Raw genomic sequence first — 27,565 nt, 5'->3', positions numbered from 1 at the left:
CTCAGAATTAATTAATTTGATCAGTAACTAATCAAATATTTTCAGAACTAATCAAATATTTTCAGAACTAATCAAATATTTTCAGAACTAATCAAATATTTTCAGAACTAATCAAATATTTTCAGAACTAATCAAATATTTTCAGAACTAATCAAATATTTTCAGAACTAATCAAAATTAGCAATTAATAAAAAGAAATAATTTCAGAATTAATAAAAGGTTTCAATTATTTTTCTCCCTAATTGACTCGGGGCTCCATAAACTTTCCTTCTGTTAAGATTTCACTGAATTACATCAGTTGGTTGCCCGCGGGATTTGTGGGAAGTTTCAATTAGGCCCGCCGTGTCTGAAAGATTGAAGACCCCTGTCATAGATCAGATTCAAAATAAAATTGGTAAGTAATTTACAATTTTAAATGTGTTATACTGAATATTCTTTGTAAAAAAACACAATCGGAATATACTTCCGAGTCATCAAATTGATATAAGAAAATGATATTCATAAAATTAATATTCATAAATCACATAAGATTGATAGAACCATGATGGAACTAAAAACTAATTAAAAAAAAGAAACAAATTTATTCCTGCGAACAAACAAATCGTCTGGCAGGAAATCGGGGAGTGTTAAAGGTAGCGTAGGTCAGTGGTTCTCAACCGGGAGCCATATGACCCCAGGGGGGCCATAGGATATTCCGGGGGGGGGCACGGATGAAAATCTTGCAAAAGGGGAGCCACGGCTACTGATACGGGGGCGATTTGCACGATAAACAATGATGTGCGGCTTTCTTTTGGAGAAAAATCAGGTTTATCTCCAGGTGCCCTTCACCGAAGCCCTATCATCTTCCTGACAGGGTCGCCAGTAGGGGCGGCACATGAGGCTTCGCACCCGGGCGGCAGGTAAGCTCCAGCCGCCTCTGTATTGGGACTTCCTCTGAGATTGGCACCACATCTTTAGAGTTTTTTTAATCGATACTGTAATGCTTCCTTTTAACTGCCCTACTACTGATTTGCAGCACATACTAAATAATTTCAATGCAATTTTCCTATCCTGCAGGAACAATGTTGTGGACATTAGAAAAAAAAATTCTAAAAAGGCGTATGGCTACATTTAAAGCAATTTAAATCCGTTTATTAGAGACTCACTGCATCTGTTGATTTCTAAAAAAAGTGCAATAAATTCTGACGTAAGTCTTCACTTTGAAATGTCCATAACCCGCTCAATGCGTCTCTTTGTATCTGTCAACCTAAAATTTATGGTTTTTAGTGTTGATAATACGCATGCAAAACCAATTCAGCGATGCGTTTTCACAATCTGCAAAAACTGCTTGGATTTGATAGTTGGAAATGATGTCTAAATGCCAAAGATTTAGAGAGTTCGAAACAAAATGAAAATGTGTCAAATAATTGAAATTTTGCTTCGTATAAATGCAATATTTTAATATTGAAAGCTATATATATAGAGATTAATCTCGTGCCCGTAGTCAAACGTCTCATAAATGTGAAATATTGTCATAAAACTGAGAGTGAGGAACGAATCTCCTTGCGCACAAGTGAAATTTCGAGGCATTTACGTACAACCGAGCCCGTCTTGGCCATTTTTCTTTTTCTCCTCACCCTTTCTTCCTTTTGTTTCCTTCCTAAATTTATAAAAATAAAAAGGACATAATCATTATAAAAAGGACTGTTTTCAGATAAAATTGCCGAAGTTCAATTACTTCACTGCAAAAATGTCAGATTTTTTTTGGGGGAAATACAGTGAAACCCAAAGCGTATTAAAGACTATTAATACGCTTTGGTCAAACCCCATTAGACCGGAACTCCAAGAGACCCGAGAAATCACTTTGTAATAACGAAATTTCGTTAGAAAGGAATTTCAGATTTTTATATTGTTCCTATGTAAACCTATCCGAGGGATTAGAAAAATTTTCGTTAAAACGATATTTTTCCCGTTATAATGGTATTTGCTAAAATGAGAGTTGATTATTTATATTTTACGATGGGCTTGAAATCCTGTTAATGAATCATTATTATGTTCACACGAACAGTTTTGTCACTGCGTACATGATTTCTCTGGAATGAATGGTTCAAACAAATATTTAAAAAAATTTTCACATGTATTTTAGTTCATTTTTTTAAGTTCATAGTAGGGCTACAACATGAACCTATATCCTCGATACATGTATTATTGTTGAAAACGATGTGGAAGGTTGAACTTTTCAATTGTGTGGCTACTCCCTCATTACTACTTTTATCCACATGAAGAGAATAAAATTAATAAAACTACTTGCTACCACTTTTTACGATTTTTATCACTATAAGAATGCGTATTTTAGAAGCTACAACTGACATTTCTCAATGAAACCATAATCTTTTACACAAAAAAAAACTAATTTGGAAATAAGAAAAATTTCATCCAGTACAGTAACTTGATGACATTGTGCGGTCTTCAAGCGCAGAGTTTACATTGATTAAAAATATTTTTTTTTAATTGGACTGACACAACAATTAAAACATACAAATCAAACTGAGAAAAACACAAAACAATAAACTTCACAAAAAGTAACATTACGATGATACAGACACTTTGTGACCTTAAGGGATTTATTCTATTTTTACTGTATTCTATTATGTTTATTTTGCTTTTTCGTTATTTTCATAAATTAAAAATTAATCAAATTAAATTCAAAAATATTTATACTTCAGACAATAATTTTTGAATAATTATCTTCTAATGGGAAAACGTGGGGGGGGGGGGGAAGGGGAGTAGAAAATTATTCATGTTCGCAAGGGGGCCACAGGAATGAGAAATGGTTAAAAGGGGGCCATGGACAAAAAAAAGTTGAGAACCACTGGTGTAGGTCACGTTCCGTCGAAATCTCTGCTTGTAAATACTACTTGTAAATAGCTGTTCTGTGAAAGAAATCTGTGGCGTCCTGCATTTTATTTGATCCATTGCTCATTTCAAGTACTCCCGAGAGACATTATCCGGAACAGTATACAGTTGCACTGCTCATAGATTGCTTTTTCCCAAAAAAATCAACTGCATATATTGATAAATTTTATTTATTTTTCCATCTCTCGGTCTTTTTACATGTATACAGTATTTTGTACGGTAACTTTTTTAAAATACCAAAAAAGGTTATTTTTTACTAATGTACATCTCTAGCAGAAGAGCTGTATGTGGCCTCGCGTTATCGTCCATTAAAATGAACTCAGGGCCAACTGCACCCCCCCGATAGGGCTCCAAGACCTCATCCCCATACCTCACACCAGTCACAGTGCCTCTTTCAAAGACATGAAGAGGTGTGCGGTCATCCAACATGATGCCTGCCCAGACCATTAAACCTCCTCCGCCATAATGGTCGATTCCGCGGACATTGGAGGGTAGGTAGCGGGTCCCTGGTGCTCTCCATATGAACGTACGGCGAGAATCGGTGCTTACGCTGAACCGGGACTCATCAGTGAAGAGAAGGGTCGCCCATTGATCCATACTCCAATCTCTATGCTCTCTGCACCATGATAAATGGATTCTCCTGTCCGTAGAAGTGAGCGAGACGCAAACGGCAGGTCTCCTTGCAAACAACCCTCTCTCATGAAGTCTTTTGGAAACAGTCACCCTTGATACACGGGTTCCTGTGGCTGCATACAAGTCACGAGAGAGCTGAGAAGCTGTAGCACTCCTGTTACGCCTCGCTATAATCGACAAATGGCGATCTTCTCTAGCCGTCGTGGCTCTTGGACGACATTGCCCAGGCTTTCTCTCGATGGATCCGGTATCCTGGAACTGTTTTCATAAGTTACACACGTTAAATTGAACTCTCTACAAATCTGGACTTGAGATTGGCCTGCTTCTAGCCTCCCCACAATTCGCCACCTCATTCCATCATCTAAACGTTGTAAATTTTTACTGTAACAATTTGAAATTAACCGATTGCTGCAAAATAACACCAAGAAATTCGCCGAGATGTGCTAGCGAACGAAATGCGTCTTAACTTACGCGCGCTTATAAAGCCTGTTTCTCTGCTGGCTCCGCCTACATACACGTGTGCCCTTACGTATTTGACGAACAAGATTTGCATTTTTGTCTAGAAGCAGTGGTTTTACATTCAGTTCAGTTCTTTTCATGAAATTCGATGAAATATGCAAATTCTCTTATTTCACCAGTGTATATGTAAAATTAATGTGCAATAGAGAGTTCTATTATGAAGAAAAGCTACCTATATTATAACAGTTGCTCTGTTAGTCTAAATTAAAAATTACTAGTATGAATCAAAGTGTACAGTATATACATTTTACCACAATAATTTAAGTAATAAGAGATAAAAAAGATAAAAAATTGCTATTATTTTTTCTTTCGCGATCTATAAATTTTATTAATATTGTTATTTTGATTCATAGTTTAATAAATGTCATATTACTTTAAATTTATACGATTTTCACAACATTGCACATTAAAACTGACGGCACTCTGCTTAAGTCTTCCCTCCGCTTAAACCGTCATAATTTTTCGATAACTTGAGGTGACGACTTATCGAGGTTTTACTGTATATACTTATATTTTTTAAAGCAACCCTAAAGTTGAACGTCCGAACGAAAATTGACACACTATACGAGTATAGTATGATGTATATCATATATATAATTTTAATGAGAAAGAAAAAAATCTGAAGAATGTTTCTACAAAAAAAGAAATGTCAAAAGAGTGCGTGAATTGAAATACGAGTGCTAGGCGAGACTATTAAATCTGTTGAAAAGAGTTAAGAGTTTATTTGAGAGTAAGAGTTGAAATATATATATATATATAGAAAATGCAATAGAAACGTTTCGACTATAGAAAAGTCGATGAGATTCTTGAACAAATTTCTCAAAAGAGAGGTAGAGGGCTTTTTCCTCAGCCCAATATATCAAGGAAACATATTTTCTGGATATTACGTGAATAGAGCTCGACGTGAACGAGATTGTCGAAGGAAGAAAAGTCATTTGGTCTCCACCGGGACCCGAACACAGGCCCTCTCGCAAACCGAGCAAGTATTTTACCATCTACACCACTGGAGACACGATACTGCCGTCCTTATTTCACGCACTACTGCGGGTTTACGAAAAATTCACCGACAACAGTTCGACACGAATCAGTGATATAGTAAGTGTAGTGACCTTATGTTCTTTGAATAGTGAGCACTCATGATGACAAGCATTAACAGAAATTTATTAATAAAAAAAAAATAAAATAAAATAAGAACGTTAACATGAGACGACGATCCTACTCGATCGCTTTTCCACACACTCTCTCTCTCTGTTTATTTTCGAATGTCCCCCTTTTTTGTTTTTGCAACCTCCGGTCTCCTGAGCCTTTTCTTCTTCTTATGCTCTCAAGCCTTATACCATATTGTTTCGTCAAGGTTGTCAACTGAGAGACGCGCTACAGAACACTACACCCCCCACGCAAGATTGGGTTTACCTATAAACACAAACTGAATTCTCTTGTTTGTTCTGTTCTTTGACGAATTTCAACAGCGTGGCTCGAAGTATCTCAGCAACGGTCCAGCATCAACTCTCTAGATGCCCTGGTCGTTATCAACTCGATGATCTCCACGTCGCGTATCACCGAGATTCGGAAGAAATCCGTTTGGAGGTGTTTCTTGAGCACTTTTCCAGTCGCCGCGTTCCTGCAATGTATGGTACACTCACAGAACTTCTCGGACGTCAACTCGTCGGACCGATTGGCATTGATCAGCACGTTCACGTCGATGTTCAGAAACGACCACAACACGTCGGACATCAACGTGATTAAACCCTCGTGTTTCATGTCGAAGCCCTTTATCAACAGCAGGACGAGGATGTCCCCGGTGGCCTCGCGGAAACCAGGATTCGTTCCGCCCCGGAAAACGTGTGGCAGATGCTCGTACTGCATGAAAAACTGAATGTGTCCCATCTCATGGTGAATAGTGATGAAATCATCCTTGGTTCTGTCTGCGAACATTTTGATCCAGAAGTCCAATCCATTGGACAATTCGTGGACAGACGCGTGGCAAACTATCTTCTTGCCTTTGGATCTGTCGAATATAGACATCTTCCAGAAGACCTTCGTCATCGGCTTCAATCTCAGTGAAGTGAAAAACTCTTCAGCCGTCTTCACTTCCAGTACCGTTATATTTTCCGCTTTTGATGCCGGAGCGACGTCCACCGATGGCTTCTCGGTCAATTGCTTCACGTGGTCCATATTGCTACCCCATTGCTGGGTCCACATGTAATCTAAAACATACGCCGGTACGGGTCCGCATTCTTGAATCTTGTCGCTACCATAACAGTTCCTGGTCATGCACTGGACATAAGCGGGGAGTTGCTTGTACGGTGATTTCACCTGATTCCACAGCTTAGATATGGCGTCTTCGAGTATGTCACATTCGTAGCTATCTCGAAACATGGATATGGTGTTTTCAAAGTCATTAAGCTTCGCGGTTTCGTTGCTGAGCTTCTCAAATTCCCAGAAATGTTTCCTGGCGGGTTTACCAGTGACGTTTCTGCAAGATGTCCACAAGTATGCCATTTCGTTATAGTCGCGAGCTTCCGCTATGATCCTTCTTAGGTCCAGTTCCATTTGTAGGGTGCACTCCGATTTGCTTCGGCTCTTGGTTGTATTGAGATGGTGAGTTTCTCCAACCTTCTCGCGTTTGATTTCGCAGATTTTGGTGGTGTCGAAATGCTCAGTCAGGTCATCCACCAGCTCAGTCTGTCTTTTGTATTTGTCCTCGGGTAGAGATGACATCTTGTCCTGTTCAATATTCACACTCAAGCCCTTCTCCCTTCGCTCTGTCGCAGGAGGCTTGTGCTTTTCCCTTTTAGTGAGGAAGGACAATCGCCTTTCTTCGGTGTCTGCCGCCTCGCAAAGTAGTCCATGTACGTTTGGTGGAATAATGCATTGTTCTCGAATTTTATCCGTTACTGCAGCGAGAATTTCAACAGGTTTACAAAAATCTTCGTTATTTCCTATTTCCAACGAAGCACTGATATTCACAAGGGATGCTTCAATTCTTTCTCCAAATGCACTCGCTAAGATGATTTTCCCTTTCTTAGTTATTGGTTCCTGTATACAGTCAGAATGAATCACTGGGATTTGACAACCAGAATCCACTAAGCTTCTGATTTTTCTATCATCTACGCAAATATCAGCATAACGTAAAGGGTTCAAATCGAGACTCGATTCACTGGAATTAAATAATTCCGATCGAATTTCTGCGATCAACACATTATCTTCCGATTTCTCTTTTGTGTTAGCCTTATATCTTCGGTCACAATCTCGAGCGAAATGGTTCAGTCCACAGATGTAACACTCGTTTGGGGTTTTTCTGATATTCGTGTTTTCGGTCTTGTTCCAGTCCTTATTGCTACGATATTTTCGAGTTGGTGGTTGATATGCTGTTCTTGTCGATGTTCCTCGTCCTTCTCCATAGCTGAAGTGTTTTTGCTGCGATAATGACCTTTCTTCTTCGAAGGAATCCTTTGAACTCTTGCCGATGTCTACCCTGACGTTCTCGTAGTCATCCAATTTACTAGCAAGGATATCGGATCGCTTGAATTGAGACCACTCGTCAATAAAATGATCTCGAATCTCTGACGGTACTTTCCGTTTTATCTGATCCGTAATAATCAAATCAGACAGTTCTTCAATCGTGGTAATCTCCAGGCCTCGGATCCATTCAGTGAAGAAGTTTCTGAGTTCATAAGCAAAATCACACCACGTTGCTTCCGATCGCTTACTGTGCTTCGTGAACATCTGTCGAAACCTCTCGGGAGTAAGCTTATATCTCTTCAGCAAAATGGATTTCACTTGGTCATAGTCATCTGTTGTCTCTTCGTTTTCTCTAGCAATGACTTGCGCCACATCATAAGGTAATAGTCCAATCAGATATGAAACCCAAAGTTCCCTTTTTATTTCGGCTCTTTTCGCTTGCCTTTCAAACAGTACCAGGTAGAGGCTAATCTCGTTGCTCTTCGGATCGAACTTTTGCAAAATGTTCTGTAGCTCTATCCTTGGCCTTGTCATTGAGTTAATCGGGGATTCACCTGTCGCGCTGATGCGAATCCTTTCATTTTCTAGTTGCATTTTTCTGAGTTCGAACTCCATTCGTCTCTCCTCACTAGCTTCCATCTCTTTCCGTTTTCTCTCCTCACTTGCTTCCATCTCTGTCCGTTTTCTCTCCTCAATTATGGTGTTCAAAAACTGTTCTATGAACTCTTTGTCATAGCATTCTGCCTCCGTTATTGCGGATTTGAGTTGAAATACTTTCATCTGCATAACATTTTCAAGTCCCATTTCCGCAGCGACTTGCTGTAAGTCCTCTTTTTTGCCTTTGGCTAAGAAAGCCATGATTCTCTCAAAGAAAAGAAAACCAGCGAATTTTCTTATGAAGAAAAAACACTCACCGCACTTTTCCTTCGTTCTTCCAACACTCTTCAAGTGCTCTTCGTATCGTCTCCTCACGACAAAAGTTCTCTTCGCGTCGCCTTCTCACGACGAAAGTTTTTCCGTTAAATATTGTCCGATCTATTGCTCACTATCCTGACCGACTGCGCCAATGTAGTGACCTTATGTTCTTTGAATAGTGAGCACTCATGATGACAAGCATTAACAGAAATTTATTAATAAAAAAAAAAATAAAATAAAATAAGAACGTTAACATGAGACGACGATCCTACTCGATCGCTTTTCCACACACTCTCTCTCTCTGTTTATTTTCGAATGTCCCCCTTTTTTGTTTTTGCAACCTCCGGTCTCCTGAGCCTTTTCTTCTTCTTATGCTCTCAAGCCTTATACCATATTGTTTCGTCAAGGTTGTCAACTGAGAGACGCGCTACAGAACACTACAGTAAGTGAGCGAGGAATGACCGAGGGAGTGAATCAGTAAATGATACAGTTGTTAGTGTTTGAGTGCAGAGTAGTTAATGTGTGGTGGTGAGTGAGGAAACTAGTGAGTGAGCGAGTGATAGAATGAGTGACCTAGTTAGAGTGAGTTAGTGACCTAGTTAGAGTGAGTGAGTGGCCTAATGAGTGAGTGAGTGAGTGAATGAGTGCCACTGAGAGCGACCCAATGAGCGAGTGACAGAGGGAGCGACCCAGTAAGTGAGTGACAGAGGGAGCGACCCAGACAGTAAGTGATAGAATGAACTTCCTAATAATTGACTGACTGACATTCTGCGTGAGTGAGTGAGAGCGAGCTAGCTCTAGTGACCGGCCGATTTCGCTCATTCATTCATTCACTTGTTCACTTGCCCAGTCGACCATTAATTCACTCGTTCATTCAATCATGTCGAACTGATTTCCCAGCAATGAATTCTCCATTCAGTAAATTATCCTGGCGGGGAATTTTCCTAGCAGTGAATTGTTGCCGGTGAATTTTCCAGTGGTGAATTGTACTGTTGTATACCCACAGCATTATCTTTTCTCTATTGGACAGTGATGTTCACTCCAACGAGTGCTACGCACGATCATGCGTGTGTATTACAATTATTGAATGGTTATTTGTTTCGTATTGTATCAATGTATGTACATATCAAATTTCATTAAAATCGGTACAGTAGTTCTAGAGATAATCGACCAAGTCTTCAAATTCTCTTAATTTCTTACATCAGTGTAGTAGCCTCTCTCTCTTAACTTCAACAAAGTTTAACTTCTTCTCTTTCTGCGTTCTCGTAGTTCTCGTCTTAATATACAGAATGTATCTGTTTCCTTGAAATTTTCCACAAATTTTATCGCATAAAATTTTGGAAAAAATTATTTTTATGCATTTACAGTCGACATATGCGAGTATTGTTCCGGATAATTTCTCACAGGTCCTTGAAATAAGCAGAGAGGAACCAATTTGCAGGACGTTACAGATTTATTTTTACATAAAGCATCTATTTACAATAGCGAAAGTGAACTACAAATACGAATCTCGCATTTAGGATCAAGCAACAACAACACTGACTGTTTTTATAGATACGACGAAAATTCTAGAAATCTGCTATAGTTCCGGTTTCGTGATGCCACCGTTTGGAGGACCTAGATAAATTCAGAAGCTTCGAGCATATTTTGACATTTCCGGTTTGGCAACAAGAGATTATTGTCTCGAGGGGTTCTTAAAAAATTGCGCTATGGTATTTTCGTTACAGTATTTTTTGCTGGATTGAGTGAGAAATTCCATTGTTTAAGGCATTTTCATTTCACACAGTGCACCGCCCAAGCTCTATCGACCATTGTTAATTTTAGCCATTGCTCCGAATGAGGGGGGCTGGGTGGTGTCGGGCACTTTATTATGCATATAAAATACAGTACATGAATATAAACACATTATTAAAAAACGGTATATAAAGATTTAAAAATTTCTGTTATACAAAATTTATATCGATGAGCTCTTATGTCTTTGTAGCTCTCATTTTTTAAGGCAGTGGTTCACAACCTGTGCTCCATGGAGCCCTTGAGAACTTCTCGCAGTAATTTAGTGAATAAATTAAAATATATACTTGAGGAGGCTCCATCTTAGAATTCTATTCTTAAAAACAGCTCCTCGAGTCAAAAAGTTTGGAAACCGCTGGTCTGACGTGAGTGTGAGTGTCAGCGAATACTACAGAGAAGTAGAAGAGGTCACAGCTAAAATAAATTGTGAGAGAAATGGCAGAGGATGGCAATTGAAGTATTAGAAAATAGATATTAAGTTTTGATTTAATTTCGTAAATAATAGACTTAGATTTAGGAATCGATTAATGGCACATTTTGAAATGTTAAGAAAAAACAATAATTCTGTTCTTAACATCACATTTGTGTGAAACCAGTTTTTCTGTAATGAAGATTATCAGAAATAAAAACTGATCATAGGTGTAATCTTTGGAAGAAACTTTAACCCCTTTACGATCAGGGACGTATTATTGCATTCAAATGTCAGTGGAATAAATTCAATCTAGCTGACTGTTTCTTCAACCTTTTTTTTCCTAATCGCGAAGCTTATTGTAGCCCTATGAAACAAAGTTGTGTGTGTGTTTCTCCCCGTTCTCTACGGCATTCCTGACACCCCCCTATATATAATGGATCTTTCTCAACTAATCCTGCTATTATATACTGTACACGGAAGTGAGAAAAAGAACACATAGGTGAGGACGAAAAAGCAATGCACTGTACATCTCTCATCTCTTTATAACCCTCTTATCTAATTATGTACTGTCTGTACTGTTCTTCCTCACCTTCATCACTTTTTTTCCTTTCGTTCTTTCCCTTTTTATAACGTGCGAACAAGGCTACCATATTTATCGTCTATACATCTAATGCAGATCATGCAAATTTATCGCCAACAGCATGTACGCTAAGGGGTTAAGAGTGTTTCTCTGTCCAAGAAAAGAAAATATTTTAAAAATTTATCAACCTCAGAAATCTTTGCAGTTTTATTTCAGGAATTTTAATTATTTTTATAATAACACTAATCTACAAGATTTTTCTGCCATGGAAAGATTTATCGTTTTTTGCTCTTAATTAATTTTTGGGTGCTGATTCCAGATCTAGCCTTAAAAATGGCCATCACGTCTAGTTTTTTTATTGTATGGTATTTAATGTTGTATATCTTTCAAAATTTACATGTTTAGGCTATACGTGTGAAATGATACTAGAAAATCATATTTCTATATTTTGCCATCTAAGACTTGAGGAATAGCAAAACGCTGATTTTATCTCTAATTGCAACCGGATTCTCAGTTTTTTAATTGAAAGCGAAACGCAGGCTTTATGTTTATTTACAGCCCTTTAGTCAAAAAATGGAGCTAACGCAATGTCACAGATGCATTAAGGTTCCAAAAAAGTTTTGCTGCCGACACTTAACATTAAATTGGGGCCAATCAGAAGAGTACGCGGGGGGGGGGGGGAGTTCTTATGCCCGTCTTACCAAGACGACCAAAAAATAAAAATATTTTAAAACATTTTTGTGCAAAATAAAATATTGAATGACTAAATATGAAAGACTAATAATAGTTTTATCAGCTATTTTAATCAATTTCTGTTCACTTGAGTGTTTTTGAAGATTTATAACTAAAAATGTATCCGGAAAAAAATCCTTGTGACCGCCCTATCCCAAGAGAAATCTTTTGTGACCCTTCTTAAGTTGATCCTGCTTACATCCCCCCAAAATAACTATCGTAATAAATTTATTATTTGTTAAGAATATGACAATTATTTTCCCATTTTTAAGATGTGCGAGTTTTTCATAGTGTATATGTATTTCAAGAAATGACCATCGCGCATACAGGAAAAACCTGTACGTGATTGAGATTTTTTTTTACGTTAATATTTGAATTCAGCACCCAAATCAGCCAAGAAAATTTATTTCATAATAAATGTTATAAAAAAAAGTTACAAATTGTTGACCAGTGTAATTATTAGTATAATTAATATATATGTTTACACTAGTTAATTAGTTTAATACTAAACTCATGATTTATCATTATTATTAATAACTAAATCATTGAAACTGTTTGATAGTAGAATCTCAATTCGAGTGTGTCGCGATATAAAAAGGTTGAAAAACGCTGCCACAGACTTTAATATCGTTTCAGATACATCCTCTTTTTCATAATAATAATATTCTATTGGAAAATATCGTCAACATGCGTGCGCTCCTCCAATGAGAAATAGTATCGTCGCTATCCTGGACACCTTTTGCTGTAGTGGGGATTCATTCCTTCATTTTCCTGCCTGTTAATGTTTCGCATTTGCTGTGTATCTGTCGTGAAGATACCCTTAAACAACGATGATAAAGTTTCGGGAAAATTTTTCTCAAGCTTCGAAACCCATTAGCCGAGAAGCCGAATGGAAAAAAAAATCGGGAAATGAATGGACTTTTGGAGGTGTCATCAGGGAAATCAGCCTTGGTAACGAGCAAAAAATAACCATAAAACAGGCATCACCGACGCGTACCATTAGAACATACAAGTTCTCTTTTAAACTAAGTTTGGTAAATTTAGTTTCGGTCTTTAAAAGAAGGACGTCGTACAAGATGGCGATCGATCTTTTTGCATCGGCCACCATTTATATAAGATACCTTTTTTTTCATTCCTCCTCCGTGATTTGGTCGCTGTTTAGAGATTCTTGTGAAAAGAATTCCTTTTAAGGTTACTTTGTTAGTAAGGTACTCGGGTAAGGATTGTCTTTCGGCAATATGCCTGCCACCTTTTTTGTCCGAAGAGTCGTTGGGTCGGAATATTGATTATTGTGCAGGGTTGGTAAAACAACCGGTTTTTTTGGTTTAAACCAGGTTTTTTGGTTTAAACCAGATTTTTTTGGTTTAAACCGGTTATTTTGTTTTAAATAGCATTAACATTAAAAACAATAAAATTTCTGAAAAATCATTCAAACTTCTAATAATTAATTAAAATAAAATAATTATTAATAAAATTAACACTATTCCCATAATAATTAATCAATAAATATTTCTTACATTTTAACAAAAACCAACTTTTGCAATTTAATAATTTTTTGCAACTCAATGGATCACTGTGTGTATGAAAATTCTTTTAATGCTATTATTAATCATATAATATATAAAGGTTTTTTTTCTCCAGTTACTTTCAGTATACTTAATTAGGAAGCTATTTTGCAAAAACTAATAAAAATTAGGTGAATATAATGTATTTAATGAAGCATAAATAATGCAGATTAATAATGCAGCAATGATTTACGATGTACAGGGTGATTATTACTAAGGTTCTGATTTCAAAACACTGTAAAAAAAAACGATTGTCAGAATGACTTGAAAATTGACATGAATATTCCTGAAGAAATGGAATTTTATTTGGTAAAGGAAAAAAAAATACTTAAAAATGTAAAATTAATGACATCCAACACGTGGGAAATTTGCTTGCAGAACGGAAACGATAGCCAGTCATGGCAAAATGAAACATAACTGTGCGTTTATGTAAGTTTCGTGCAGTATGTATGTGTGGTGTTCAAGTGCTGCTTTCTACCTCATAAAGCAGTGGTTCCCAAAGTGTGTGTTGTGACCCCCGTGGGGGGTCGTAGGGGTAGAGCGTAGGGGTAAAAACGTCGGATTAGAGATAAAATTGTTATTTTTCGCAAGGTGAGTTAAAAATGTGTCAAAACTAAAAAATGTCTTTCAATTTATCAAATTCTGTATATACAATAATTAATATATAACGTTAAGTTAATACTTATACAGGGTGACTCAAATAGAATCGTTCTATTTCAAAAGCGTATTTTTTAAAATTTAAAACACAGAATAAGTAATATGTGAACATAAAGGAGAAATGTCAACGTTTTATGAACAATGCCAATAATGATGGTAGTTTGTTGTGCTTATAAAGTTCACTTGGTAAAGATGTAAAATGGCGTCTATATATACAAGGTGGTAACTATCGACCGCCCAATAATTACACACGTGATTCCTTGTGAAAAACGAATACAGAAAAGTGTTTTCCGTTTTTCGATCGGACGAATATTAAGTGAGTTATAAGCTTTTAAAATTTTGTGACGTGTCATTTTTCTAACGGTCAGTTATATGCCAAACACCGAACCAAAATGCATTTCTCCGCCAGCAGCGAGTTGTCACTTCTTAAAAATGAACTTAAATATTCAATCCCATTAGACGCCAAGTTAGGCCTTCTTCCTTCACGATTGGCGCTTTTACTCTCAATGAAGTGTGATAGCATAACCTCGTTGTTACGTGTAATTACGTATTAGTTTCATCCACTATATTGGCAAATTTATCACCAGATTTTTAAAGTGTTAGCCAAATGAGATCTACTTCAATTTTTTTTTTTCAACCAAATCAATACTTTTTTGCCAAAATGTGGTAATTTGTTCTCTTTCACTATCAAGTCAACATTTTTTGGGAAAGATGCGTACAGTGCGTTCTGTTTACTACGCGATCGTTTTTATACGCTGTCGTTTTAATCAGATTACATATTGATCAATGAAACAGGACAGTATTTTTTGAGTTATTTTATTATGTCATCGAAACACACACACACAGTTACGTGTAATAAACTTCAAAGAAGATTGCAAAAATGGTAGCTTGACGAAGGTGACTTGTGAAAACACTAAAATAATAACACAACGCTTCGATCATTGATCATTTTGATCATTTTTGTCGCACCACGGTCATTTTCTGCACACGAGGGCACACGACCGGGACCTACAATTTATTGCCGATTCCGAACGGCATGCTTGTTTTTTATACTCATCGAGAGGTTGGCGCGCTAACCCCTCGATGGGGGACTCCCTGCGGTAGCAATACACAACGCTTCGATCAGAAACTTTCAATCAAACTAGTCATTTTATGAATTGGCATATTCAAAATAATTAGTGGTTTCTCGGATATTTTCTATTGATTATTTATCGAGCCACATTTTCATACCGATTTCTGCATGTTGCAATGACGATTTTTCATTTCCTTTTGACTGCAATTGATTTTTTTATCGCAATGAAATATTAATAAATTTTTACTTCATCTTTTTTCACAAGAAAGATTTGGACTACTTTGAAATTTTTATTTCAGCCTACATGATTCGCGCAGAACTTGGCCTTTTTTTTTAAAATGAATGTTTATTCAAGGGGCGTATTTATCCGATTGGACTTTGATTTTTGTAGCGCAAGAACCAATTAGGTCAAACTACGCCAAAGCAAATGACCAATTGAAAATAATTGTGCTTGTCATGTCAGGAAAGGAGGCAATTGCCCTGGAATCCCTCTTAACAGAGACGGACTTCAGGATTTTGCCGCCCTGTTGCTCTTATATGTTAGATTTTTTCCGAAAAATCATGCTTACCCCCCTCCCTAGTTTTCAATTTTCGGAATTTGAGAATTTTTTATCACCATTACTGTCCGTTGCCCTAAATATGGTTTTGAGTAGAGCCTACTGTTTCATACGCACATTCATAACATAAATGAAATGTCGTACAAATTTTAATCTGTAATCGTGACAATTTGTAATTGTGATCGATATCATTCATTGTGTTTGTTGTGTTACTCAGTTAATTTTGTTGCAGAATTTCAATCAAAAGCTGTGATGCAACATGTAAATCTTACAGAACTTCTGAATTGGAACTGGAAAAAAAATTTAATCTTAATTGTTGTAGATATTCATTTAAGGAGTTTCATGACTCCTGAAGTCGAATTTTCAAACATGACTTTAAAAAATATTTCATTCAATCGGGTTAGTTTTTTTTCCAAAATAAAATTAAAAATTAATGAACTATAGTGTAAAAATGTGAACAAGAAAAACGCTTTGAACGCGATTTTCACAAATTGCAGTTTCTGAGCTCATCCGTTCAAGATTTGAAAGAAACCTATATACACTGGTGAAATAAATTAAGAGAATTTGCATATTTCATCGAATTTCATGAAAAGAACTGAACTGAATGTAAAATCACTGCTTCTAGACAAAAATGCAAATCTTGTTCGTCAAATACGTAAGCGCACACGTGTGTGTAGGCGAAGCCAGCAGAGAAACAGGCTTTATAAGCGCGCGTAAGTTAAGACGCATTTCGTTCGCTAGCACATCTCGGCGAATTTCTTGGTGTTATTTTGCAGCAATCGGTTAATTTCAAATTGTTACAGTAAAAATTAATAACCAACAACGTTTAGATGATGGAATGAGGTGGCGAATTGTGGGGAGGCTAGAAGCAGGCCAATCTCAAGTCCAGATTTGTAGAGAGTTCAATTTAACGTGTGTAACTTATGAAAACAGTTCCAGGATACCGGATCCATCGAGAGAAAGCCTGGGCAATGTCGTCCAAGAGCCACGACGGCTAGAGAAGATCGCCATTTGTCGATTATAGCGAGGCGTAACAGGAGTGCTACAGCTTCTCAGCTCTCTCGTGACTTGTATGCAGCCACAGGAACCCGTGTATCAAGGGTGACTGTTTCCTGACAAGACTTCATGGGAGAGGGTTGTTTGCAAGAAGACCTGCCGTTTGCGTCCCGCTCACTTCTACGGACAGGAGAATCCATTTATCATGGTGCAGAGAGCATAGAGATTGGAGTATGGATCAATGGGCGACCCTTCTCTTCACTGATGAGTCCCGGTTCAGCCTAAGCACCGATTCTCGCCGTACGTTCATATGGAGAGAACCAGGAACCCGGTACCTACCCTCCAATACAGTGGCGGATCCGGGGGGGGGGGCGATGGGGGCGATCGCCCCCCCCAAGAGCCTTTAAACAATAGGTGAAGGGGCGATCGCCCCTCCCAAGAGCCTTCAAGCAAACATAACTCCAGTTACCTCACTTTTTTTCTTTATTAATCCTTAATTTTTTTAATTAATTTCCTTTTTTTTCTCAAAGTTCCTTTCCCTAAAATTTGTTTCCCGAGTTCCACCTTGAGATTTCTTCTGCTGGTAAGGTCGAAAAAATAAAGAAGTCATAGCCGGAGGAGGGTCAATTGTATTCCCACCAAGGTTCTACAGGGATTCCATACGATTCGGCTGTCACGCTGCCTTTTCGCTTACCCCCTAGCGCCTAAGGGCTCGTGTAGAGAGGCAAAAAAATGTACACCCTTCAGTTTTCTTGGTAACGCGCAATAAAGCACAAGCCATCCAATAAGATGAATCATCGTTTTCTAGCCTTTGTTATCTCTTTTTTTTTAAATTCATTCCTGAAACCCGCAAGCTTGACGTGGATCAAAAAATGACCATGTCTTCGAAAAAAACTGTTTTCAGTAAGCAAAAATTTAAAAATTTTAAAATAAATGGATGTTAAGAAAATTAATTCTATTACTTTTTGTAGCACATCTGGGGTTTTCCCAGAGAATGAAGCTACATTCGCTTACGGATTCACTGATAATGACATTAACGGGGGGTTCCCCCACTGGGTGAGGCTAACAGGGCTCAGGGCGATTTTTATCATTTTTTGATTTTCACTCTACAAATTCACTATAGTGGGGCCTAAAAGTATGAAAAATCTCAGCAAAGCCCCCCCCCCCCCCCTCGAAAACGTAGCTCAAAAGCCCTGCGCCAGAAGGTGAGCATTTGAACACGTATAGCTTCTCTATAATATCTATGAAAATATAGGCCTCGGCCCCATCTAATAATTAAAGCCTTTGTAATTTGAAATAAGTACCTGGATTAAACATTATAAGTGGATCGCGCGTATAATGCTTTTCCAAAAACCGCCATAAAATCGTTTTAACGTCTCTATGGTCTGAGCATTAGTTGAAGATGGAACCACGAAAATGAATCGCACTAAGCGGGGAAAGGTTCTAAGAGCAGTACCGCAACCAGATGCTTGGTCAGCATCTTGGTGTCCCTTGTAATGTTAAAGGGCAGGTAAAAGGTTGAAATTCACGGCCCCCCCCTCCGGTCCAGCGCCCGGGGCACCAAACCTACCTCCTCTTCCCATGTTTCGGCCTTGAGGAACGTTATAAGTGGAATCCACTATATAAAATTGATTGTGTGGTGTCGGATGTTCTGCGGGAATTAAATTTAACCACCATCTTTTCAGACAAAAAATCTGAAAATTGTGCACTTGATAATCATAATTAAATAATAATGAAAATCATTCCAATTTGCATGAAATGATTTTGCTATTTCATGCTTTTGCTATTTAACGTATCAGTGGCGAAAAACTGTTTTTGAATAGGTTTTTGACAACCATATAGTCTGCACAAAATTGAATAAGAAATTTATTATTTTAAATCGCACAATATTAGAATTTCATTAGGAAGTTTTTTTACTCTTTAATTTTTCTTAATTATGCAGACAAATTGGTACCCACATATTTTATTGAAATATGTGTCAATTATTTCTTGTTATCGAAAACAGTCTATACTTGTTTCAATAACTTTTCAATGCTATATTTTCATATTTAAAAACATTTTCATATTTTATCTTGACGTCCTATTCGAATAAGCAAGATTTACCATTTAGTATTTCGTGTATTTGTGTTTCCAAGATTTTATATTTACTGATTAGTAATTCTCTGAAACTCGTGCTAAGGTGGTTCCAAATTAAAGTTTTCATCCTTTATGAGTTGTTTATTTGAAACCGAACCAGAGATTCAGGTTAGGAGATCGAGAGTAATTTTGATGTTCAGTCAGAAGCGCATTTACGGTTTTGCCGATTTGAAGGCTATTCAAATTTCACCGCCCTTCCACTCTAGTCTTATTTTCTCGACTACTCTATCCACGAATTTTCCATCCCATGTTATAGCCCCCCCCCCCCCACTCGTGCAAGTACACCTGTATTAAAGTCACTCTTTTAAAGGTCCGTCCCACGAGAGGTGACGCTGGATAAGATAGTTAAAGATAATAAAAGTCTTTGTCAGGATCCGCGGTCGTCTCGGGCCTCGGGGAAGCAATAATTTTTAAGGCTTTCAATACAAAAACAGAGGAACGAGCGTCTTCCTTTGTGAATGACCGAACAAGCACGGTTTACTTCACGCCGGCTGTTATTTTTGCGGTTTATGTCCGACAAAGACTTTTATTAACTTTAATTATCTTACCCAGCGTCCCCTAGCAAACTCTCGTGGGACGGACCTTTTAGTCATTTACATGTTTGAACCCTGTTTTGGTCACACACGTGTTTGACGCTGGTTTTGGTAATTGTTTCGTTACTTACAGGCGCTATAGCCCATTTAGTTCTGTAAATAGGACATTGTCTTCAGTAACGGGGCATGAGGATGGTTAAAATCAGTGTTGCAAAAAAAAAAAATTCAGGGGAAAAACTGAAAAGTTACCAGCAAAAAATAAGGCTGATGAAGTTCAATTTTTCTTGAACTAATAGAGATATGAATTATTAGTACAGTAGACTCTCGCTAATCTGGCACATATCACACCAGGGTTAACGAAATCGCCGAATTACTGCAGATTGATTGAAAAAGTCCATTTAAATAACAAACTTCTGCTCATAAACATGTGCGCACTATGTTTTCCTCTTCTATGCTCGGAGAAAACCGGCCTAAAAACACCGGATTACTGGAGGGATTATTGAAAGTCTGACTCTATACGTAGTAGTATGGGAAACTTTATTTGAAGACAAAAATGGGTTTCAGACGCAAAATATTTCATAAATCGGGTATACAAAGCTGGAAATTTGATTTGTAATTTTTTAAATTTTATCGTCTCGTTTGAAAATTATAAGTGATAAATGAGGAAGTTAAAGGTATTATTTGTAAATACAGACATGTCATAAATGGGTGTTTTATTGTGTGTAGTACTTATTTTCATTTTAAGAGAGGATACAAGTTTGGTGTGCTATAAAATTGTTCACAGAAAGAAAAATTAACTGTCTAGAACGTGAGTTACTGAAAGAAGACTGCTTAATGTTCTCTACATCAATCGCCAAGTCCTCGAAGCGTATACGTGAACACGAAAAGTTGCTGGAGTGAGTGTATCTCGGCTTTGGATGCTTGAGTTTCCAGCAGCGGTTCCAAACCTTTTCAAAGTCTTGCGGGAAAAGGGCAAACCATGTTCTTGTAGGAGATGATATAGCTTCTCCCCTGCCACCGAATGTGTGGCACCCGTGTCAGCACACACTGCTCCGCGCCTGTTACAAATCATCACTTCGATAGCATTTTTTTGACGTCTCTCAGTTGAGAAACTGTAAAAGTCCAAGGCGTCGACACTAACTTCTGGGGTGTTCGTGGCAGGACTGCACGTTCGACATCGGGACTTGACGACACCAGGTTCTCCGCACCCATAACATCTTAGGATATGACTGCTACTGGCATCTTTCGATTCCCTATTAGGATGGGATGATAAACTGTATAAGTCCAAAGCGTTGACACTGGGTCCTGGTCTATCCGTTGGAGGATTACACGTTCGGCATCGGGACTTGGTAACACCAGGTTCCCCACAACCATAACATCTTAAGACAGGATGACGTCCTGCATCTTCCGATTCCGGATTCGCACGTTGATTAGAATGAAAGTCTCTTTGTCTCACTGGGGACCTAGGGGGTTCATGTTGCTTTGACTGCAACCTCTTCCTCTCATATTGGATCTCGCTCTTTTTGTTTCGAAGGTTATCATAACCATCCAGCTTCTCCACGATCTCTTCAGGGGTAGTCCACTCGCTCCAAACATCCAGAAAATGTTCTTTAACTTCAGGTGGGATCCTCTTCTTCATCTGATCCGAAATCATCAGATCTTTCAGCTCGTCAAAGTTTCCAATGTTCAGTTCGGACAGCCAGCCTTCAAAGTAACTTTGGATCTCAAAGTGATAGTCCTTCCAGGTACTTCCAGGTGCTTTTCTGTGAGTAGAAAAGAGCTGCCGGAACCTTTCTGCACTCAGCTTGAAACGGCGTAAGAGAACCTCCCGGATATGGTCGTAATCATGGGCCTTATCTTCAGGTTCTCGAGCAATGAGCTTAGCAACTTCATTCGGCAAAACTCCCAGCAGATACGCAACCCAGTTCACCTTCTCCACTTTCAAGAATTTTAGCTGTCTTTCAAACAACTTTAGGAATAACGACATATCATCTTCACTCGGATTGAAATTCGGGATCAACCTCTTCACGTCGAACTTGGGCTGATCGATGAGAGTGACGGATGGCTCTTCTACCGGTTGCGAGAGTCGTTGAAACTCAAGCTGCAACCGCATCTTTTCAAGTTCAAACGAACGTTCTCGTTCCTTTTCTTCGGCGATCCTAGATTGTTCCTTTTCTTCGGCGATCCTAGATTGTTCTTCTTCTCCCTCTCTTTCTCCGATAATAGTAGCCAGCAGGGATTTCACGAATTCTTCCTCATAACCGGAGGACTTTGTTATTATGTGCTTGAGATCTACTACACGCGAATCATTCGGAACTTCCTCTCCTAATTCTAGAGCGAGTAGGATCAAATCACGTTTCTTACCTTTGGCCAAGTACGCCATTTCGATTTTAAGTGCTATCAGGAACTTCACAGTTCGGATGTCCGAATGTCCGTTTCGTACTGCCTTGAGTTCGAGCCACGACGTTGGGCGCCAGTTTTATAAGGGGACGTCGAGTCGGAGGTGCGTCTCTTTTCCGTGAGGTGGGGGAATATCCCCAATCACTTGATATTGGAGGGGTGTCCAATTAAAGCACGAAACTGCGGAACTTAACGAAGAAGCCTTTATTTTGAAGCACACTCAAAACAGACAACCATACAGAACGGAAGCCACATTCCAACTCACGTTCTCTTCTCTTGGAAGATAGATTTTCTCTTCTCAACTTCTTTTAACAACGTATAAACAAACAAAACGCATTAGGTGCTGTAAGGCCACAGAGAGTTAGTAAAAATATCCATACTGGGAAAATAGATTCGTTGCAAACTTACTTTTTAAAGAAACTGAAAAAGACTTACATACATCGTTACAACAAACTTACAAACATCGTTACAACAAACTTACAAACCATTCAACAACTTACAAACCATTCAACAACTTACAAACCATTCAACAACTTACAAACATTCAGCAGCTTGCAAACATTCAGAAGCGTACAAAGGCTGAATAACCCATGAATAAGCAGAGCAGATAATTACGGAGAAATGATCCTGCCTAACTTATGTACACACCTCAATATCTTTACACACATTTTTCACAAGCACGCATGTTTGTCATTTACTAAATGCCATTCTACGACCTGGTTGATGGAATTTTTGCCTATCTTACTTAGATTTCAAGATAGCATAAAATAAGGGTGGTATAAAGTATTAAGGTGGTATAAGGCATTAATAAAATAATTATGCAAGTGTCCGACTACAAATATGTGTGAAATTCCACAGAAAACCTTGTTAGGCAGTCTCGAAGTAGTCAACTTATTTTCATCTATTTTTACAGCACATTATATTTTGTGGTCCGGTGCAGCCATAGCCAGTTGCATGATGCAACTGGTCCCAATAAACTGAGTTTTTGCGAGTTCTCAGCCCATAATCATTACAGGCGGTTTAAAAAAATAATGGGATTCACATCCCGAGCCGAAGCTTTGTCTGCTTATGAGGAGGAGGCATAAGTACGGCTGTGCGCTTCACTTCTACCTGTGCCCGGTCCTGTACCGGGAATCGACGATTATTCCTAGAACGGATTATTTTCAGACGCCAACAGCTCAAAAATTATAATTGGACAGTTTGAGAAGTTTTAAGTTTTAATTGGTGACTGCATTGCTTTTAAATTTTTGTACTTTCAAAATCTTGATTTAAATTGATTTAAAATTTTAATATCAATTGGATTTTTATGCAAATAAATAATTTTTTTTAAAGTTGTTGATATAAGTAAATTCAGTATGATTCTATTTAGTTGTTGGATGTGGCGGCCGCTGACGTCATTGCTACAACGACGTAAAAACGATTCCCGGACGCGCTCGAAGATACTGGGTATGCTTTTGATGTCTGCCGCAGCAACGACAATCCGCGCTATGACATCCTCCGGTGTGTCCACAGGCGTCAGATATGGTGAGCGAGCCCACGAACACATTCAGTGATCAACTGACATACACCTTCCGTCTCCTCTGGACTCAGAGACTGCATGCGTTTTTCGTGATTTTCATCCTCTCAACGTGGTTTGTGTCATCATGTTCCATTGCAATTTTTGCTCCTCTTGATGTCTACTAACAACCCTCTGAGTTTGTCGGTCCATTAACAGAACACCCTGTATATTCACCTTAAACATAACTAACATATTAATCTTCACATACAGTAGTGCTGTTATAGAGTGAGTAGAGCCTGTTGGTAAGATTCCTGTCTACCAACGTAAAGGTAAGTGGCACGGTCCCCGGTTCAAACCCGAGGGAGGAGGATGTAGATATGATATTTTCCTTAACGATCTTGAGGCGACCACCGATAGACAGTGCCTTCATTTCCAACCCATCTCATTAATGGCAGTAAATTGAAATATAGCGATATGGCCAGAGGTGGTGTTTAGTGTGTATGCAGAGTAGTGCTGACATCTGCCTTCGAAATTCGGAAGCAACAAGTCGTTAGGTGCGGCCGGTATGGATCATGCTCAAATTTCAAATGTTTGGCCTGATCGAACCTCGATTGAGCGAAGCACACACGTGTTGACAAAAAGACACGCTGAGCTCAGCATTATCTGAAATATTAATAGCAAAGCCTTTGGTATCTTTTTAATGTGTCTCATGGGATGTTTCACCCACTGTATTGTATCTGATGCCGTTATTTGAAAATAATCGTGCATTTGAGTGAAGTCGATACTCTGCTCACTCTCATTAGTGCAAGAATGCTCAACCTTTTGGAGAGTGTGCGGGCCACTTCATTGGTTTGAAAACGTGTCGCTCACCACTCGAGTGATCTACTTTACCGCACACCAACACCGGTCATATCACCACAAGGAACTTTCTCCAACCACTTCTCAACCACAAGGAAGTTGGGAGGGAATTGAAGGTACCGTCTATTTGTAGTCGCCCCATTCTCGGTAAGGTTCTTCCCCCGGATCGAACCCGTGGGTCCTGATGGAAATTTTCATGGCGGAAGACGAGCATCTTACCACTGTACCACTAGGGAGCTGCTTAAGTGATTTAGAAATGAGCCACAGGCCGCTCAAGTAATCTTTAAATACGTCACGTGTCCTTCAAGTGAGCTATAAATACACCGCAGGTCACTCAGATGATATGGAACTGTGCCGCGAGTCACTTCAGTAATTTGAAAATGTGCTGCCGGTTACTTAAATGATCTGTAAATATACTGCAGGTCACTCAAGTGATCTGGAACTGCACGCTGGATCATTCAAATGATCTGTAAATGTGATCGGATCACTTAAATGATCTGTAACTGTTCAGTGGGTCAGGTCACTTGAGTGAACCGAAAATATGCCGTGAACCCCTTTAGTGCTCTGAAACTATGCCGTGAACCACTTTAGTGCTCTGAAACTATGCCGTGAACCACTTTAGTGCTCTGAAACTATGCCGTGAATTACTTAAGTGATCTGTAAATATAATGTGGGTCACTTAAGAGATGTGAGAATGTTCCGCGGGCCAGTTGAGTGATGTAGAACTGCACTGTGGGTGACTTAAGTGATTTATAAATGTGCCACTCATTTGATTTTTATAAAATTAGGTTTGAGATCGCTGGCAACATCAGGTGATTGCGAGCACTCCATTTGGCCCGCGGGTCATGGGTTGAGTATGTATGCTTTAGGTGTCGAAGTCGCAAAAAACAACCACATGCTTATGTTGACATAGCCTTCAAGGCAGCCATTAACGAGTCGAAAATACACATTCTGTTTAGCCTTAAAAAAAGAAAACGACCATAATATTAACGACCACTTGTTTTCTGGAGCGTTGACAGATCGTTTCAACAGCAGCGACGGACTTCCCTCCGCCTTTTCGACGATGAATAACGGCATTCTAAGTTGCTGCTACGCCACTGATTTCGATCGATGAAGGCTCTCGTTGTTTCCTCCAGTAAGAATATATCATGTCCCCCACAAAGAGAACATACGTAACATCGTTGGATAGCATGATGGAATGCTAATCATGGAATGCGTCATAGGATAGAAGCTCCAGCGTCGGAGTCGATGGTTCCGCGGGTACTCAAATGCCCACAGAATTTTTCTTTTTTCATGGGGCCGAACGCCCTCAGAATTACAGTGAAACCCCGATTTTACAGTATTCTGCGGACCAAGAGAAAAATATTGTTGTAGAAGAATTATTGATATATATATATATATATATATATATATATATACATTTATATTGAGAGTGACAACATTATCAGCACATATCATAAATTTATTCTGCTGTTGGCATCTTTTCTAGCTCGGTGTTTTTAGTGGTTAACGGAAACTTGCCTCCGACATTTGGCCTCCGACGCTTCGTTCCAGATACGTTTCGTCTCCAGTGCATTTCACCAACGGAAATTTCGCACCTGTCATTTCACCTGCCCTTACCGTATGAATGTCATGGTGAGTGACCATATGAGTGACCGAGTGAGTGATGATCGCTCATATGGTCATTCACTCACCCATACTGTCACTCGTACTCCCTTATTCACACGATCACTCATACAGTCACTCACTCACTCATACGGTCACTCATATGGTCACTTACTTTATATTTATATGGTAATTTACTCAACTATACAGTCACTCACTTTGTCATTCATACTTTGTCATTCACTGGCACAGTCGATCGCACACTCACTTGGTCTTTCATAGTCACTCACTTATGTGGTCACTAACCCACTTAAATGGTCTTTCATACAGTCACTCACTTATGTGGTCACTAACCCACTTAAATGGTCTTTCATACATCACTCACTTAGTGACCACACTGGATTAGCGACACTCTCTAAGACTTTATCAAAGAAAATGTCGCCGCAATCGTTACAAGATATAACCTCTGTACCTGGTTATGCTACTTCCGGTCACGCTCTACGGAATAGACAACAAGCTGATGCCTCAACATTTAATCGGGGTAATTCAACTCAGCCTAAGGTAGTTACTGATGTTGATAATACACCTCGAGCTCGCAAGCCCATTTTAAATGGTAAAAGTAAAAGTTCGATTCTTAAAGGAGTGGTTAATCGTTCAAGTCCTGATAGTACAACCGAGGATATTGTTCGATTCTTGAATTCTAATATCCTTAATAATTTCACGTGCACCAAGATGAAAACGAAATATAAATCATACGCCTCCTTCCATATTGAAGCTAATGAAGATGACATTAACATTTTATTAAATGGTGAGCTCTGGCCTGAAGGTTCCATTATTTCTCCCTTTTATGGGAAACTACATACATCTCAAATTGAAAAGTCGGCCAAAGTGGACACTAATTCAGACTTGGAACAGAGATCAAACGATAATAATTGACTAGAGAAGATATCTGTTTATTATCAAAATGTACGAGGCCTTAGAACTAAATTATCATCTTTTAAAAATTCGGTTCTTTCCAGCAACCATGATTTTATATGTCTAACGGAAACGTGGCTTATTTCAGATATATGTAATAGTGAAATGTTTGATGATAGATACTGTGTATTTCGCTGTGACCGATCTTGCAGTAATCTAAATTCCTCGAGAGGACGTGGTGTTCTTATCGCAGCAAAAAATAAATTTAAAGTTAGTTTTATTGCTCTTGATTGTAACTTGGAGATAACTTGTGTTAAAATATTTTCCAACGGTGGCAGAATCTTATATTTGTGTTGTGTTTATTGTTCACCAACTTGGGGCTTTCAGTATTATTGTGAATTGTATAATATCTTCGATGAATTTTACAATGATGATAAGCACACTTTAATTATAATTGGGGATTTTAACATTCCTGGAATTAATTGGAGTATTAGTTTCGATGATTTGCATGATGGTGGATCGAGATATGTTTCTAGTCTTTTCAACTTCATGCTACAATATTCCTTAATTCAATGTAGTTTTATCACTAACTCATTTGGAAGAATATTGGATCTGGTTCTGGTATCTATTCCTTATTTTTCCGTGTCGGTCAACCGGGAGGAATTTCCTCTTATAAAAGAAGATACCTACCATCCAGCATTATTGATATCTTTAGATAAACTTTCTGTTCAGTGTCATCCTACCAAAGGAATTAGGGATTTTAATTATGATTTTAAAAAAGCTGACTTTCATTCCTTGTATAATTTTTTTGTCACTTTGATAGGAATTTTT

At 38.4% G+C, this 27,565-nt stretch overlaps 1 protein-coding gene across 1 annotated transcript; it reads right to left on the bottom strand.

Moving 5' to 3' along the window:
* Nucleotides 1-5,291: 5,291 nt before the first annotated feature.
* On the bottom strand, nt 5,292-8,621 carry LOC149065424 (uncharacterized). Its single transcript, XM_089254145.1, has one exon. The coding sequence runs from the start codon at nt 8,368-8,370 to the stop codon at nt 5,533-5,535; it is 2,838 nt and encodes a 945-aa protein (XP_089110271.1). The 5' UTR covers nt 8,371-8,621; the 3' UTR covers nt 5,292-5,532.
* Between the last annotated feature and the right edge of the window lie 18,944 nt (nt 8,622-27,565).

The sequence above is a fragment of the Pholcus phalangioides genome, unplaced genomic scaffold, assembly GCF_987345545.1.
Source record: "Pholcus phalangioides strain wild (caught in Gottingen) unplaced genomic scaffold, Ppha-v1.0 ptg000040l_1, whole genome shotgun sequence".
Lineage (NCBI taxonomy): Eukaryota > Metazoa > Arthropoda > Arachnida > Araneae > Pholcidae > Pholcus > Pholcus phalangioides.
The sequence above is the reverse complement of the archived record's forward strand: the minus strand, read 5'-3'. Positions and strand labels throughout refer to the sequence as shown.

Excerpts from the sequence above, each read along its gene's own strand:
- LOC149065424 (XM_089254145.1), bottom strand. The coding sequence starts at position 8,370 with ATGGCTTTCTTAGCCAAAGGCAAAAAAGAGGACTTACAGCAAGTCGCT.